General features: G+C 45.3%; 1 protein-coding gene across 1 annotated transcript in view; it reads left to right on the forward strand.

Annotated features, from left to right (window-relative positions):
* PGGHG (protein-glucosylgalactosylhydroxylysine glucosidase) overlaps positions 1-18,664 on the forward strand; it is a 305,061-nt gene that overhangs the window by 161,902 nt on the left and 124,495 nt on the right. The window contains exon 7 of the mRNA XM_078682845.1: positions 17,455-17,566. Coding sequence (XP_078538971.1) covers positions 17,455-17,566 — 112 coding nt within the window. The remainder of the gene's footprint in view (positions 1-17,454; positions 17,567-18,664) is intronic.

Raw genomic sequence — 18,664 nt, forward strand, 5'->3', positions numbered from 1 at the left:
AATATGATGGTACATATTAAGAAAGATTCTTATGAAACCAGCCATTTTACCTATCAGTAAAATCAAATGTAGCCAAAATATCAAAGATGATTTTGATATTTCCCGATTCTCTACAGTTTATAAAATAACTAAATAAGACCTAAAACATGTATCTAAACACTGCATCTTTAGACCAAAGGCCACAAAAACTGGAAAAAGCAGAAGGAAGAAGAGACAATGTTTTAGTAACATCACTAAACAACAAAACTCAAGCAGAATAATGTTAGCCATGTCTTTCTTGATGCTACCTTGTATAACAAAGTTACATTGAATGGGCCTCTTCAGGAAGAAATTAAAATTACTCTTTCACTCATCTTTCCCTTTCTTTGAATGGCACTTAGTTTGTGGTTGGAACATGTTTTCTCAGTGTTTATATGTTTACACCGGTGACAGCTATTTTCTTTTCGGTGGGGTTTTATCAGTTAATATAGGTTTAAACCATTGTAATGCAAACATTCCATAAGAGGTAAAATGGTCCACCAAACAGCCAACAGCATGGGATGAGATGACAACACTCCCCTGCGTGGAGCCAAACCTCATTTTATGTATATTTTAAAGAATTGGTAACAATAGGTCATGTTACAGATGTGTTGTCACGCCAGACCTAAAAACGGCTATGTGCTAGTACTGTTTATGTGTGATTGACTTTGTAAAGCAAAGGATCCCAATAATAAAACTGAATAAAAAAAATCCTCTGGCACGTTTCAAAATAAAACAACATTCGCCTTCACTCCTCACTCTTTATCTCAAAATGTAGCACAATTTTGTTCAGAGGTGAGTGAACAGAATCTGGCAGGAATGTGCAATAAGCAGAAATCTGTGACGGCACAGCAGGACTGGTATCAACATTAGTATTGCCCTCAAATCATGCATCATCGTGCTTGGGCATTATTTAGGGGTCGCCTGGCTTGCCCCTTGCTCCCCCTGGTACTGCTGTTTCAATCCCTGGCCCTAAAGGTGGCAGGATTAGTGCCAATAACTCAGGCGCGGCTCCCTCTTTTGGTTGTTAAGGCTTCACTCTCCTTGTTTACTACCTGTGTTTTTATTATACTAATGATGAAAAACACACTATTATCCATTATCAGTGTAATAAAAATTAGAGCACCAGAAATTAGAACTAGACTTTTGTTGGCAGCTAAGTTAAGTAGAACATTTGTTTTAAATGTATGTTGTGTGAATGTTTGCAGGTGAGAGATTGGATGTGTGCAAGGGGCCCAGATTTACTGCCTTACTGCAGTGCCATGCGTCAAAGGAGTAAACATGTGCCATATTTATTTAAATATGGTGCATTTTTTGTCTCCCGTCTGCAGTGGCGTATATTTAGCTGCCCTGCACCAACGCACACACACTTGCACCGTAGTGGAAAGGCGTGTTGGTTCTCTAATGCATAGGTTTAGTATTGGAAGGAGACCTTTCCATTATAAAACCATGCTTTAATACTTTTTCTACTTTGTGTGTGTCATACATTGCTGCACACATGCAAAGTAGGAAAAATAAGGAGAAATAAAAACTTTTCTCCTGTATACGCCTGCCATGAGGAGGCTTTCCATTTTGGTGCACATGCCTGAAAATGAATGTTAGTAGATAGGGATTTGCAACAAATCCCATCAATCAGCGTTTGCATGGGAATACCCATGTACCACCCATGGGACGCACCCTTGACTCAAAGTAGCACATAGCATAACATTGCTTTACTTTGGGATGCTTTCCAAAGCAAATTGTATCTTACATTGGATAATAAATGCCATTCCAACACTCTGTACCAGCCTTGGTCACAAAAGTGACTCAAATCCGGTGCAAATCTGGGCGAGATTGTGTATGTGTGAGCGTACGTCTGTACTTGTGAGGCTTGGGTGAGAGTGTAAGTTAGAATCAATGAATAACCAGCAATGAGTGAGAATGAGTGAGAGTAACAGTGAGTGCTATGTAAGTGACAAAGTGTAGTGAACAAGAATAATAGTGAATGTAAGTGATTTTGTATGAATGAGGGTGAATGAGTCACACTGAGAATAAGTGAGAGGGAGTGGAAATTAGGAATTAAATTATGAGTCAGAAAAGTAAGCGTTAGTGAGTTTAGAAGTATGAGTCAGTCAGGGTAATATAATAATGGCAACATTCTTACACTAGCATATTTCATGTTTTTTTGGCATTAGGGGCATGCATGGCATATGAGGGGGACCCATGATATGTAGAGGCATGCAGAGATTTTTAGAAAAATATGGGGTCAACTCCTGAGGAGCGTCAGGTTTCATTGGCTCAGCACACCATGGAAGGACTTGAATATTTAATCAGATCCCTTTCAGAGTCTGTTACCTTTTAGCAAATTTATGGGAAAGTTGCTATTTAAATACACCCTATGATAATAATTTTTTTATAAATGTTTTTAGGGAAGAGCCCTCTTAGAAGAAGTCTGGCTCAGTCACTTTACTCATTTGGTTTAAATATGGGCAAGTATTCCTCTCCACCACTTTCAAATATCATGACAGCACCCTAATATAGGTGATATCTAAAAAATGCATTTGTCAGTGTTGTGTTGTTATCAGTCCTGCCAAATTCCACGAATCAGGTGTTAGAGTAATGCATTTCAGTGTGGTGGCCCGCATCACCTCACTGAAATGCAAAATTACGTAGTATAGCTGCTCTCAGCTGTCAAGCCGGAAAGCTGCAGTGAGCACTGCTCCAGGCCAGGTTGACGGCTGTTACTGTACTGTGCTACAAAGTAACACAACACCTGACACCATGCGGCATAAGTCTGACGTCACTGGGAGCCACTCATTGTTAGTGCACAATGGCTACTCCGGAGACAGTGTGCGAGTCTCAGTGAGTTGTTCTGACTTGCTTTAATAGGCAATTGTCGGTTTGTCCTGCCATGGCACCCATTTCAATTAGTAATTGGCAGTATGGATCCCGCATCCGGGTAGGACGCAACCCGACCCCCACTAGCCCAGGCGCTGTCGTGAACCTGCTCAGCTGGCAGCCAATCGGGATCTTGCCGCTTTCTCCACAGCTTTATTGAGGTCCTTCAGACCGTACTGCTGTTGAGTGTGCAAATTACTGCCCACCCAGTTTGTCCCACATTTCTGCAGCCCAAATAAAGATGGCCAAGAGTAAGTAGTACCATCGCTGTCATGGTCTTTTCGGATCAGTTTACGTGACCGACAGGCAGACAGTTGTGGGCCTACACCCTTTTTCAGAGATGGTGGGTGTGTGGCACACACAGCCCCTTTCATGATTGTCCATGCCTATCACGGCCGGACTGGGAAAAGCAACCAGCCCTGGCAATGTGCTCGACCAGCCCCAGGAGCGGGTGCTAGTGAGAAGCACCGCTCCTGCTTTTGTTACCGGGGGGGGGGGGGGCGATATTGCAGCACTGATGTAAAACCAGCCCCCAGTAACAACAAGCATTTTCAATGCAATAGGTCTCGCATTTGTAAGAGTTTGAGGCATTTGCGTTGTAAATGACAAGTATTTTACCTATGTGTTTTAGCTAGGAGTGGAATAGAATTGTGTGGGTGAATTGATATTGTTACTGGTGGAATTGTGAGGTGTGGAGTGGATGAGTCTAAACTTTTATGACGTAAATTCTTTTTTTATGAAAGCATTCCAGATGCACAGAACATGTAAAAACACATAAACAGCAAATGGCAGACAAAGTAGCTCTCTGAAGACACCGGGAGACTAGCAGGGAGGTGTTAAAGTAGGGGCTGGTTATGGGCAGCATCACTGCATTATTGACATCTGCTTTCTTAAGCTGGGCTCCGAGTGAGATTGTCACTTATTGTTTTAATTGGGCATAAAAAGGAAGGTAAACAGAAAGAGGAGAATGCTGATTTTTAATTTGTAAACTTTCTTTTTTTGTGTGAGGCCGAACAGGCACTGATTTTCTACGGTCCTAGAGAAAAAAAGTAAAGAACCAACTCGAGGGAGATATGTTGGGGAAATTAAAGCAGGACAGTGGGCGGAGTAGTGTGGTAGGGGGTGGGAAAGCAATCAGAAACAGCTGGGAGGCTGGGGTGGCAGAACAAGGGAACCAACACAAGTGACAAAGCAGCAATGGCAGGGCTGAATTAGGGGCTGCAGAAACTTGCAGAAAGTTAATAAACATGCCTTGTGAAAAAAGCATTATTTTAGGTGAAGCGGTTTGTAAAAAACACAACTCTTATATGGAGTGTTAAAAAATAAATAACCAGGGTCACTTACCTTGCCATTTTACGGCTGGTTGCAGTTATCCCCATTGCAGTTCCACATGTTGCTACGATAGGGAGGCTCTGGCTGGATAGAGCTGATGTTCCACCATTAGTTCCGGGAAGCGGACAGCTGGTAGTGTCCTCGGCTCTGAAGGAAGTGTATCTTAGCACATGTATTTGCAGGGATGCTTATCATCAGGAGAGAGGGGTCGGAGGGGACGAGGATTGGCTGTAAGCACGAGTGCTTGCTGAACAAGGTATCAGTGCTACGAAACTGCACCAGTGCAGGCATACGCTATACTATTATACGAGGATGATGATTCTGAAGTGCCTCGGTTCACTCTGGCCTCTCAGGCCTGGTCATGTGTCTGCAATCATCCGAACAAGATAACAGCGCTAGGAAGTCGCACCAGTGCAATCATGCGCTATACTGAAAATTGCGCTGAACTGCCTCTGTTACTTCTGGCACTGGCCTTGCCTGCCAGCCTGGTGGTGTGCCTGCAGTATCTGCCTGTGGCCAGCCCCGGCCCCACCTGCCTGCAATCATTCGTACAAGACAACAGCTCTACGAAGCCGTACCACTGGCAGCCATACGCTATACTGAAGATGATGCTGCCGTGCATCAACCCCTACTGGTGTGTCCCCCGCACTGGCCTTGCCTGTCAGGCCTGTTTGCTGTGTCTGCAGTGCCTGCTGTGGCTGTCCCCGGCCCCGCCTGCCTGCAATAATTCATACAATACAACAGTGCTACGAAGCCGCACCAGTGGCAGCCATGCGCTTTACTCAAGATGATAGTGAACTGTCAGTACGTCTGCTAGTTTGTCTCCCCGCGCTATCCTTGCCTGCCAGCATGTTTTCTGTACCCGCAGTGTCTGCCCTAGGCTGGCCCCGGCCCCACCTGCCTGCGGGGTGTTCGCGCCCAGCCCCGGGGCTGCCTCGATGCTGCTGTGCATTGTTGACCTGTTACCCAGCCGATCAGTCGGTGGCAGATTAAACGGCCGAGAGATCTGTGCAATTGGAGGGAGGGAGGGCGGGAGGGAAAGTGAAAGCGCACCATGCGTGCACTGTGTTTAGGGACAGGAGATGTGCATACGTGCGTAGTGTACATCTCCTGTCCCTACGCGTGCACATCTCCTGTCCCCCTTCGGCAGAGAAACCGAAGACAATAGGTCTTGCTAAGGCGATCAGCGCATGCGCTGCATCACTAGGCGAGACCTAATAACTGCCCCCATGGGTCCAAAACCAGCCCCCACCCTTCCGGCCTATCTGGAAAATGCCTAGTGCAACCTATAGACAGTCTAGCCCTGATATCCATTGCCTTCTACCATGGCGACTCAGGAGGAAAACGAGCTGAGCCAGTATTGGTCTCCGCTAGTGTCCCGCTATGCGAGTCCGGACATTGCCTTCAATTTCAGGGAGAGGCCAAAACAGCGTGCATGGTGTGTCCTTTGGGCACAGCAAAATTAAAGGATTTGTTTTTGTGATCGGGAATAGAGGCTGTGTGCCTTTTCTGGGTGTTTATAAGTAAATCTCTTCAGTTCCCCCTGTTGCGCCCCCTTGCTTTGTAGCCAGCGGCATTCGGTAACTAGTAGTTTCAGTACCCATGGTTCAGCAGCCCAGAGCACCAGTGTCACCAGAAGCAGTTGTGTGACAGGATATGCGGCGGTGGCGTTGGTTGCCGTGAGACTGTCTCCATTTGTAGCAGACCGGCAGGGCCTGCCTGTTGCCATGGTGCTGGCTCGTCTCGCAAAAGTGTAAGTCATGATCTACTACTGTTGCACTGACTTGCTATGAAAATGTACTTTTGCTGGCGCAGTAACCTTGCTAAAATGGGTGCAATTTCTGATATGTATGTATCCCTTGCCTTTTTTACTTGATTTTTGCTCGCGAGAAAGTGTCAGTCATAGTCGTTAAAATGTCACTGATAGTTACACTGACATTATGAAAATGTCACACATAGCAATCGGAAACCTTGGCAGGTATGGGCTATTTGTTAAATTAATAATTCAGCCATTATGTAACTGCAATGTTAATTCTTATGGTGTCATCAGAGTTCAGATAACTTTCTGGGAAAAGTCTGGCATCATATATCAGGATTATGCCACTTCCTGTATTGTCATTAAGGTCTTCAGGCTGTGGCAGAGCCAGAGGCCCGCTTGAGGTCTGCTGCAGGGGGAAATATTCCGAGAGCTGTGCCCTGAAACTGCTATTAATTACGCCGCTTGGCGATATTTTTAACTAATTTTTAAATTGCACTGCTGTGGTTCTGATGCACTAACCCCTCTTTTGTTGTACAGGATCCCGGCGCTCTCACACTCCCTCACGGTCTTCCCTCGTTGATCCCCACCGGCCTCGGTGCCGAGAGAGTAGAGGGCGGCCGCCATTTTGGGAAGGGGAGTCCCACGAGCCTGGCCGGAGTTAGCGGTCCAGTGCTCGGGTGGGACAGGACACAAAAGGGCCAGCTGGGCAGGGGGTCGCTGCGATCTTCAGGCTGTGGCAGAGCCTGAGGCCCGCTTGAGGTCTGCTGCAGGGGGAAATATTCCGAGAGCTGTGCCCTGAAACTGCTATTAATTACGCCGCTTGGCGATATTTTTAACTAATTTTTAAATTGCACTGCTGTGGTTCTGATGCACTAACCCCTCTTTTGTTGTACAGGATCCCGGCGCTCTCACACTCCCTCACGGTCTTCCCTCGTTGATCCCCACCGGCCTCGGTGCCGAGAGAGTAGAGGGCGGCCGCCATTTTGGGAAGGGGAGTCCCACGAGCCTGGCCGGAGTTAGCGGTCCAGTGCTCGGGTGGGACAGGACACAAAAGGGCCAGCTGGGCAGGGGGTCGCTGCGATCTTCAGGCTGTGGCAGAGCCTGAGGCCCGCTTGAGGTCTGCTGCAGGGGGAAATATTCCGAGAGCTGTGCCCTGAAACTGCTATTAATTACGCCGCTTGGCGATATTTTTAACTAATTTTTAAATTGCACTGTTGTGGTTCTGATGCACTAACCCCTCTTTTGTTGTGCAGGATCCCGGCGCTCTCACACTCCCTCACGGTCTTCCCTCGTTGATCCCCACCGGCCTCGGTGCCGAGAGAGTAGAGGGCGGCCACCATTTTGGGAAGGGGAGTCCCACGAGCCTGGCCGGAGTTAGCGGTCCAGTGCTCGGGTGGGACAGGACACAAAAGGGCCAGCTGGGCCGGGGGTCGCTGCGATCTTCAGGCTGTGGCAGAGCCTGAGGCCCGCTTGAGGTCTGCTGAAGGGGGAAATATTCCGAGAGCTGTGCCCTGAAACTGCTATTAATTACGCCGCTTGGCGATATTTTTAACTAATTTTTAAATTGCACTGTTGTGGTTCTTTTTTTTTTTTTTGGGGGGTTTTTTTTGTCCTCATATATGCCACCAGAATATATGTACTCTAGATGGGCCTCACTGTTGCCTCTTATACTGTTGTTTTTCGAGTCCGCCATGGAAACAGTATCATAGCAGACAGGGATCCCCAGAGGTAGGCTGCTTTCCTTATCCTACTCCTCCAGGCCTATTTTAGGCACCCTAGGCCTGGTGGAGGACAGGACCGACACAACCTCTGGCATAATCACGGGACCGCTCACCTATTTATCCAGACCATCAATTTAGACCAGACATTCTCAGTGTTCGTACTACGGCCAGCCAAATCCATTTTGCATACTTCCATTATATACTTCAGGCATGCTGCAAATCTCGGAGGAGACGCTGACTTCCACTCCATACAAATTTGTCTCCTTGCAATAGCTATTATGTAGAAGATGAACTGAGTATCCAAACTATTGATATTATAGTCTTTCAGTAGACCAAAAAAGACGAGTCTGCGAGAACAAATAATAGTTATTGAAAGTACATCACCCAAAAAGTCCATTATCGCTTTCCAATAATCTTGAATAACTGGACATTCCAAAAAGATATGGATATCATCAGCTGCGTTATGATTACAACGGGGACAATAATAGTTGTTTCGTGTAATCCTATGCAGTTTGGCCGGTGTCCAATAAACTCTATAAGCCGTAAACAGGTGATTGCGTCTTAAATTGGCTGGTTTAATTAACCTCTGAGAAAGAAAAAAGGAATCTAACCATCCTTTACTGACCTCTTCAGGGGGCTCAGATATACAGTTTCCCCATAACTTTATTATCTCTGAATGCATTTTACTCTCCTCTTCCTTAATCATCAAATTGTACCAAAATGAAAGCTCTTTCACCCATTTCCCCCCTCTGCCGATTGCATCGAGAATATCTGTATCTTTCTCCCTTTGCATATTTTGGCTGGACCATCAGGCAGATAGTTGATAGTATTTAAACCTTGTCACCTGTCCATCTGTGAGTTGTGCTAAAGAGTTCCAACTTATTAGGCCCGAATCTGCCCAGAGATCCCCCAATTTTTTTAACCCAGCTGTTTTCAAGGGTTGTGACAGTTGGTCCTGGAGGCATTGGGGAGTGCCAGGAGAGTCCCATATTGGGGAGTGTGTATGGTAATAAGGAATATCAAATGTCTTCCTAATGAACCCCCAATTTTTTAGTGCAGTCTGTAAGATTTTAAGGCGAATTTTTAAAAAAAAATTCTGGTCTCCAAACTTAAATATAAAGTAATCATGGTCATAAGGTGAATCAGTTAATAGAGCTTGAAACAAGCGACCCTGTGATGATGCATCTAACTTATTTGCAAGAAGCCTAAAGTTTTTGAAGTGAAATGCATGACAGTATGACAAAAGATCGGGGAGGGCAAGCCCTCCTATTTTTAAACCCCTCCTCAATTTCTTCCATGCAATTCTTGTTGACTTACAGGCCCATATAAAAGATCCAATTTTACCTTGTAAAATATTAATGTCTTTCAGTGAAAATGATAAGGGGATGCAGTTAAATAGAAAAGTCAATTTTGGAAGGATTGTCATTTTAATGAGGTTGACCCGACCGTATATGTTTAATGGCAAATTCCCCCATCTTATTAAGGTTTTATTAATATCTTTAACCACCTTTTGCCAACTGAGTGATGTAATATCTTTTATTGATTGAGTTAGGTAAATTCCCAGGTACCTCATATTTTGTTTTGCGCCCGATATATGTATGTTGTTATTCCATCCCATAATCTCCGTTTTCTCCTTATTTATCTGGTAACCAGACAGTTTCCCAAATTCTTCTGATAAAAAAAATAACCTTGGAATGGCTACCGAGTGATCCGAGGTATATAAGAGAAGGTCATCTGCGTACAACGCCACCTTCAGTGGCAGATTTTTAAGCTGAAATGATTGAATAATATTGTCCTCTCTAATCCCACAAACAAAAGGCTCCATATAAACGTCAAACAAAAGGGGAGACAAAGGACAACCCTGCCTAGTACCTCGAGATATATCAAACCACTCAGATAAAGTTCCGTTGACTAAGACCTTTGCCTTTGGATTGTGGTATAAGGATTTAACCGCCTCTATGAAGATTTGAGGGAACCCAAAAGCCGCCATTGTGGCCCATAGATACTTCCAATTTACCTGATCGAAAGCCTTGGCCGCATCTATGGCAACCAGGGCCAGTGGGAGATTTTTAGCGTTAGCGTAGTCTATGGCCCCTATTGCTTGAAATGTTAATTCGTTTAACTGTCTCCCTGGGATAAAGCCTCTCTGGTCAGGGTGAATTATGGATTTTATGACCTTCGATAGTCTAGTGGCTAGGATACCAGAGTAAATCTTCATATCTGTATTCAGCAATGAGATGGGTCTATAAGACTCTATTCTTTTTAAATCTTTATTTGGTTTTGGTATGAGCGTTATAATGGCTTCTCCCCAAGAGGAAGGTGTGGAGTAGCCATAAATCAATAAAAGATTGAAGAGTTCCCTTAATGGAGCTATTAATTGGTCTTTGTTGTCCGAATAAATCTCCACTGGCAGCCCATCAGACCCTGCAGCTTTCCCTTTTTTCATTTTCTTCAATTGACCTAAAATTTCCCCTTCTGTTATCTCACTTTCCAGATATACTTTATCCGTTTCAGACATTTGCGGCAGATGTTTTGTTACCAGCCAGGATTCTAAATCCTCCCCCTTAGGATCTTTGTCTTCCGTATAAAGACTCCTCATAAAGGACCTTGCTTCTTCTCTTATCTCTGCATCTGTTTCTATCAGATCTCCTGTCTGTCTTTGTAATAGGACTTTAATGTTATTTCTCGTTCTCTCTTCTCTAGCTTTCCAGGCGAGGAGGGCTCCACACTTTTCTCCATACTCAAAGTTTTTTAATCTACTAGACTCCCATTTTTCTTTGAGAGTTCTTTCATCCAGAACTTTTAACTGAAGCTGTAAGTCAGACAGTTCCTTCTCTAGCAAATGTACTCTACTGGAGTTCGTTAAGATTGCATTTTGTAGTTCAAGATCCTTTCTTGTTATTGCTGCCAGGTCTTCCCTTCTTTTTATTTTTATGCTCTTTCTCTTATAGTGCATTAGAGAGCTTAAAACACCTCTCAAGTAGGCCTTGTAAGTTTCCCAAACTACCTGGGAAGAGGAGGATCCTAAGTTTGTTATAAAGAATTCTAGTGTTTTATCTTTAACTTCTACTTTTATCTGATTATCTAATAGAAGTGATCTCTCCAGAGTCCACCTTGGTTTTAATGGAGTTATATTTAGTTTGATTGCCAATTCCAGAACAGCGTGATCTGATAATCCTGTAGGCGTGAAGGAAAGGTAGTTGATATCCTTGAGAAGGTGTTGATCAACTAAAAAGTGATATATTCTAGAATAGTTCTTGTATTTTTTGCTATAAAAAGTGAAGCCTGGTTGAGATCTATACTTTTTCCTCCAGACATCTACTAGAGTAAAGTCTTTCATTAAGGCATCTAGAATGACAAGTGATTTTGAGGGAGCGTGGTATTTAGCCCTAGAGGTTCTATCTAATTTTTGATCAAAAACCAGATTGAAATCACCACCTAAAATTAGAGGGCCAGTTGTCGTGAATAATGCTAATTCAAGTTTGGACAGCGGAACTGGATTGTCCTCATTTGGGCCGTAGTATACTGCAATTGTATAGGGGATGGTTAGAATATATACTTCTGCGATTAACCATCTTCCCGATTGATCTGTCTCAAAACTTCTCAAACTTATCCCTCTGTTCGCTCGAATTATGATGGAAACTCCCCTTGTGACGCCTAATTGCCTGGAGCTAATTATGTCTTGAACCCACCTAGACTTCTTAAAGAGAGAATCACATAGTGCTGCCTCCAAATGTGTTTCTTGCAACATTATGATTTGAGCGTCTGAATTTCTTAAAAATTCACAAATTCTATTCTGTTTTATTTTTTCCCCTATACCATTAATGTTCCATGACAGGACCTTAAGCTTATATGAGTTTATCATGGGTCTAATATATGCTCGTGCCCATCCATACCTTTATGCATCAAACATTTATTTATATATGAGGATTTTTTTTTTTCCCTGACTCCCCCCCCCCCGTTGAACCCTTCCCCCCTGAGGAACCCCCCCAACATACCTGGTGATGACTTCGCCTTTCGGAGCAGCCAAGTGGTGCCCATGACCGGTTTACTGTATTCTAGCGAGACAAATTAAATCACAAATAAATCATCATATCCCCCCTGTTTTATCATACAGCCTGCATATACAACATTTTACTTTCTCAAATTTCCCTCCACCGTTCCCCATTTATTTTATTTTTTTTCATTTTATTATTTTCTTCCTTGAAATAATCATCTTATCTGCCCAGTTCTATACCTCCTGCTCACTCTTTATTCGATCTAAGAGATTATCAACCTCCTCTGGCTGTGTGAAGCTATATGTCTTGTTCTTCCACATGATCCTAAGCATAGCTGGGAATCTCATCTGGACGTGTGCTCCCAGTGACCTTAGATCCGGCATTCTAGTACCCAGTTCCCATTGTCTTTGTGCGGTTCTTGCGCCAATGTCGGACCTGATGAGGTAAGGGCTGGATTTCTAACGTAAATCTGTTTTCGCAAGGGATCTCCCTAGAATGAGTTCCTTGACATTGTATGTCTGAAAGTTTACAAGTATTTTCCTAGGTGTTTTCCTGTCCGTACGTCTCTTGTAAGGGTCTCTATGTACCCTTTGAATTTCTGCCTCCAAATCTATATCCGGACGATCTTTTAAAACACAGTCTCTCATGAGTTTACAGACAAATCCCTTTAAGTCCTCCAACTCTTCCCCCTCTGGTATTTTCAGGATCCTTAAGTTGTTCCTCCTAGCTTGGGTCTCCAACCGTTCAATGTCCATAGCCAATGTTCTATTCTGGGCTTTAAGATGTTCTATATCCTTTTGATTCCCATGTACAGTTTTGTTCAGAGCAGCGGCTTCTGTTTCAAGATTCCCTGTGCGCAGAGTGACCTCTTCTAGTTTAGATTCTAACACATCGAATCTGTCCTTTATTGTTTTTTGGTTGGTTTCCGATATCTCAAATTTTGGGAAGGGGAGTCCCACGAGCCTGGCCGGAGTTAGCGGTCCAGTGCTCGGGTGGGACAGGACACAAAAGGGCCAGCTGGGCAGGGGGTCGCTGCGATCTTCAGGCTGTGGCAGAGCCTGAGGCCCGCTTGAGGCCGCCATTATGGGAAGGGGAGTCCCACGAGCCTGGCCGGAGTTAGCGGTCCAGTGCTCGGGTGGGACAGGACACAAAAGGGCCAGCTGGGCAGGGGGTCGCTGCGATCTTCAGGCTGTGGCAGAGCCTGAGGCCCGCTTGAGGTCTGCTGCAGGGGGAAATATTCCGAGAGCTGTGCCCTGAAACTGCTATTAATTACGCCGCTTGGCGATATTTTTAACTAATTTTTAAATTGCACTGTTGTGGTTCTGATGCACTAACCCCTCTTTTGTTGTGCAGGATCCCGGCGCTCTCACACTCCCTCACGGTCTTCCCTCGTTGATCCCCACCGGCCTCGGTGCCGAGAGAGTAGAGGGCGGCCGCCATTTTGGGAAGGGGAGTCCCACGAGCCTGGCCGGAGTTAGCGGTCCAGTGCTCGGGTGGGACAGGACACAAAAGGGCCAGCTGGGCAGGGGGTCGCTGCGATCTTCAGGCTGTGGCAGAGCCTGAGGCCCGCTTGAGGTCTGCTGCAGGGGGAAATATTCCGAGAGCTGTGCCCTGAAACTGCTATTAATTACGCCGCTTGGCGATATTTTTAACTAATTTTTAAATTGCACTGTTGTGGTTCTGATGCACTAACCCCTCTTTTGTTGTGCAGGATCCCGGCGCTCTCACACTCCCTCACGGTCTTCCCTCATTGATCCCCACCGGCCTCGGTGCCGAGAGAGTAGAGGGCGGCCGCCATTTTGGGAAGGGGAGTCCCACGAGCCTGGCCGGAGTTAGCGGTCCAGTGCTCGGGTGGGACAGGACACAAAAAGGCAATGTGCTTCCGGGAGCGCAGCGGACGGGCGCAGCGGGCGCGACAGCGGCGCGCCGAAGGCGCACCAAAGGAAAGCCCGGCTGTGCCCGTCCGTGACCGCACGGGAACCGGGGCCTGTCACCATGCCCGACTTCCCCTGGAATACTCCCCCAGGTACCTGCTATCCTTATGTAAGAGCTACCCCATAGACCCTGCAACCGCCTCACACATCTCGGCTGTAGGCATTGCCCGATTACCACCCCCACTGGAGGTTGTCAATCCCTTGTCTACACCTTCCAGCAACCCCCCGCACCCGGGCACTTCTATCACCTTATTAAATACTAGGTCGGCAGTCGCGCATCAGCAGGAGATCTTTAACCTCCTCGATAGCGACAGTCCCGACATACTGTGCCTAACCGAGACGTGGTACCGCCCTGATTCCCAACCCTCTGGCAGCTCTTCCTCCTTCTTATTCCATCTTACGAGCCGATCGACCTGATGGCAAAACTGGTGGTGGGGTTGCCTTAATCTTCCGTGACAACCTCCGGTTTCAAATACTGGCATCCCCCTCTTTGCCTGCAGCGGACTGTCTGGTTGCGCGCTCTGTTTTACCCAAATCCCCCCCAACCCTCTTCCCAGTTTATTCTTGCTTTTCAGGAGCTTTTGGCCCCTCTCGTGGTTAATAACGCTACTGTACTTGTGCTTGGTGATTTTAACTTTTGGCCCAGTGATCCCCCAGAAGACCTCACTTCTAAGGATTTTACCTCACTGTTATCAAGTTTAAATTTTATCCAACACGTCCGTGCCCCTACACACACCCGGGGCCATATCCTAGATCAAATATGGACCCTTAACTTACCCACCACTAATCTGTCCATTGCTCCTTGCGTATGGTCCGACCATTATTTACTGTCATTTTCTTTGGACCTTCGCTCGCGAAATGCCCCTCTTGGTTCCAAAACCCTTTGGGCTAGGAGCTGGAATCGTGTTGACATTCCTGCGTTCTGTGAATCTTTAACTGCCACCTGCCCTGATCTCACTAATATATCTCTTCAATCCCAGCTGGCCACTCTGGACAGTTGGCTAATCCATCTCCGTGATCAAAAGGCCCCTTTGAAGAAAGTCACCATCAACCACCATCACTATGCTAACAAATGGTTTACCCCTGCTCTGAAAGCAATTAAATTAACGGTCCGCCAAGCAGAACGGGCTTGGAGGTCGAAATACTGCCCCACCAGTAAAACTAACTATACCACCTTGCTTTCAAAGTATAAAAAATCCATCCAAGAGGCCAAGAAAGTTTATTTCTCGCAACGTATATTGGCAGCAGAATGCCAGCCTCGTGAAATTTTTGCAACTGTTCACGAATTAGCTCTATCAGACAGGCCTTCACCTACGATTATGCCCTCTTAGTCATTGTGTAACTCACTGAATGAGTTTTTTATCGACAAAGTCGCACAAATAAAAGCACACATTCCCCTCCCATCAAATCCTTCACTAGATTGCTCTTCACCACAGAACACCCACTGCCTTATTCATATTTCGGAGCTAACTAGTGAGTCCCTCTTTCCGCTCCTTAAGCGTGTAAAATCAGGGTCTCCATCTGACACCTGTCCGGCCCGCATTTTGGCCCAGGTGTTTTTGGCATGTCCTGCTCCTGCCCTCACTGTCTTAAATGATACTTTCTCCAATGGCCTAGTCCCCACTGCATTTAAATCTGCCACCATCATCCCCATTCTAAAGAAGCCCGGGGCTGACCCTTCTTCTTTAGGTAACTACCGTCCCATATCGCTGCTACCCTACTTAGGAAAGGTGGCTGAGGCGCATGTTTCTCAGGTATTGAGCTCCTTTATAGAGGACAGCAATTACCTGGCCCCATGTCAAGCTGGTTTCCGCCCACGACACTCAACTGAGAAGGTGGTGATCTCGGTCATGGACCAACTTAGGGAGGGACTCGACGTTAACACCCCCAAGATCCTGGTCCTATTGGACTTATCCGCCGCCTTTGACACTGTGGATCATGACATCCTTTTGTCACGTGTCAGGGCGGCGGGGATAGGAGGATCGGCATTAGCTTGGGTCGAGTCCTTCCTGATGGACCGCACTCAGACAGTTCATCTAGGCACCTTCTCAGCTCCTTTGTGTAATGTTAACTGTGGTGTTCCTCAGGGGTCTGCACTTTCCCCCTTATTATTTAATCTCTATATTTTTCCACTGGTGTTTGCTTTACAGAACATGGAGGTCACTGTATATAACTATGCAGATGACCTGCAACTTATCTTTGATCTATCTTCCCCTTCAGGAGTTGGCAGCTTCCAGTCCGTCATGCTATTTATCCGAGACTGGATGAATATCAATCAGTTAAAACTCAATCCGGACAAAACAGAGCTTGTGGCGACAGGCGGTGCTGCCAACCCCTGGTCCCCCTCCTTCTGGCCCCTTTCACTTGGGCCCCCTCCTCTCCCTTCTTTTTCAGTTAAAACACTCGGGATCACGCTTAATAATCAACTAACTCTTCATTCACATATCAACTCGGTGGTTTCTTCCTGTTTTTTTACACTACGAGTTATTCGGAAAGTTGCCAGGTTTTTTTCCACCTCTGCCTTAAAGCTGATCCTAATGGCCATGGTCTTGTCAAAGATTGACTACGGCAATATCATCTATAATGGAGCTCCTGCTTATGCCCTGCAACGCCTGCAGTTGGTACAAAATCAGGCGGCTCGCCTGGCTTTTGGTTTATCCAGGTCTCATCATTCGACCCCTCTGCTAAGGAGCCTACATTGGCTGCCTATAAAACAACGGGCCAGGTTCAAGCTGGGGTGTTTGACTTTTCAAGCAAGAGCGGGCACAGCCCCTGCTTTTATCAACTCGGCAATTTTCTCCTATATTCCCCCTAGGAACCTTCGCTCCTCTAGCCTGGCTTTGCTAACTACGCCTCGCTTTAAAAAGAAACGGTGAGGGGGGCAGAAGTTTGCTGTACTTGCACCCACCTTTTGGAATGACCTCCCTCTATCCTTAAGACTCTCCTCTTCCTATATGGAGTTTCGGAGGTCACTAAAAACGTTCTTATTTCAGCAGGCTTTCGGCTCCTAGCTCTCTTCTTGCTCTCACTCAGTGACTTCATCAGCGCCATGAAACTGACTCAGTGTACGTGCGCTTTATAAGTCTTTTTAAATTCAAAATTCAAAGGGTGCGTGAAGTCACTTCCGCTAGCTTTTTGTTGAATCGGCGCCCATGTTCATCTCCTAAAAATACTGTGATGTGCTTTGCATTTTAAAGACCCATTGAGCTATCTGAATCTTATCAATTTGGATTTCGTGTTATATTGACCAAATGCTTCCCACATATTTTGCTAACCGTCATCATGTGCTAAAATGAATATATCTCCAGTCAGTCACAGATGGTGCCCTTTTTGCTGTGGAAATGAAACACGTGTTCGTATTCCTCAAGCACAGTGACAGAAAAAACATCTTAGAGTGATTTCAAGTTCTACCTTCTATAGCCTTTAATGTGCGTTTTAACCCAAGAATTCATGCACTTGCTGAGCAGTGGCGGGCTTTGCGTGAGGTAAGCAGCTGCTAACCGTTCTGTGTGTGTGCCACTGCTCAGATCTGAACAGCTGTTCTGAACTCTATTTGTATTGAAACAAACTTGCATACATATATGTTCAGCTTGTACTATAATGTTGGGTTTACAAATGCCAAATAAAGGCCTTTCGTGAGTGGTCAGAATGATAATGGTGAATGTGTGCTTTTTACTACAATAAGGTTTTGTTTTCTCTGTTTTCTACTTGCAGTAAAATTAGGATCCTTTGGTGCTGCAATTTGCTGATGGTTTCTGTCTTACTTTAAATCGCCTTTCTGTTCATTTATCTCTTCTTGTTTGTGCTGTGTGCAGGACTTGGATTTCTTCAGCAAAGATGGCGGCTGGGACGTGGTGAGTGCCATTGCTGAGTACTGGTGCAGCAGAGTGCAGTGGAATGAAGAGGAGCAACGTTATCACATTAAAGGTAATTTTCGCCACATTTTTCTGGAGTTTACACTGAAGCCTTGCGCGTGTTGTTCCAAAATGTGCAACGTACGAATCCAGTGAAGTGCTATATTTGTGCATGTAGTGTATTCCAAATCTCCCCCTTCACCTCTCCTTCTGGAAAAATATAATTACAGGGATGCATAATTCTTACCCCCCAGTTAACTGTACTGCATCGTTAATCAACTCTTTTTGACAATTTCAGAGTACAATACAGGCAAATCAGGACGCTTGGCGTTTTACACATGAACTGTGGGAACAAAAAGCAACTCGGAACAAGCATTTTTAATGCAATAGGTCTCGTATTTGTGGAATTATTTGGGTTGTATTTGATATGTTAGTTGGAATTGTGTGGGGTGGAATTGTGTGTTGTGTAATGTATTTGTGGGATGTATGACATTAAAACGCATGCTTTTACCATGCATGCCTTTACATCGCAGTTTTTACAATGCATGCTGTTACAACGCATAGTGTTAAGGGGTGCTGGATAGTGAATAGTTTAATTTACTATTCCAACTCCAGTCCCCGTGGATAGTAGGGAAGGTGTTGGATAGTAAATTAAAACTATTCCCTATCCTAGAGCGCCCCCCAGCGCAATGCGTTGTAATGGCATGCATTGTAATAGTTGCGTCGTAAAGGCACTGCATGGTAAAAGTTGCGTTGAAAAGGATGTTTCCCGTATTTGTGTAGTGGAATTATGTTGCATGGTGAATAGATAAGGATGAGAGCTGCAGATACTATATAGAAGGGAAGAAAAAGAGGAAGAATAAGAGGGATAGGTAGTTTGTGCAGGAAGTGGTCATTGAACTTGAGACAGAGCAGCAGAAGCAGTGTGTGAGAAAGAAATAAGGGTAGCGACGGGACCAAAAGGATGGTGAAGCATTTATTCCATGATTCCAGCTATCTCTAAAATAATACAGTATATAAATTATAAATCAAACACTTTCAGGCCACTGCTTATGGCTGCCCAAACATTTTGTAGTGTTTGCCTCATAATGTTATGACTCAGGACTTCAAGGGTGTGTGTAGAGTACCTGTATGTGTCTGCACATGGGATTATGAAGGAAGTTGGTATTGG

Source organism: Lissotriton helveticus, chromosome 3_1 (genome assembly GCF_964261635.1).
Source record: "Lissotriton helveticus chromosome 3_1, aLisHel1.1, whole genome shotgun sequence".
NCBI lineage: Eukaryota > Metazoa > Chordata > Amphibia > Caudata > Salamandridae > Lissotriton > Lissotriton helveticus.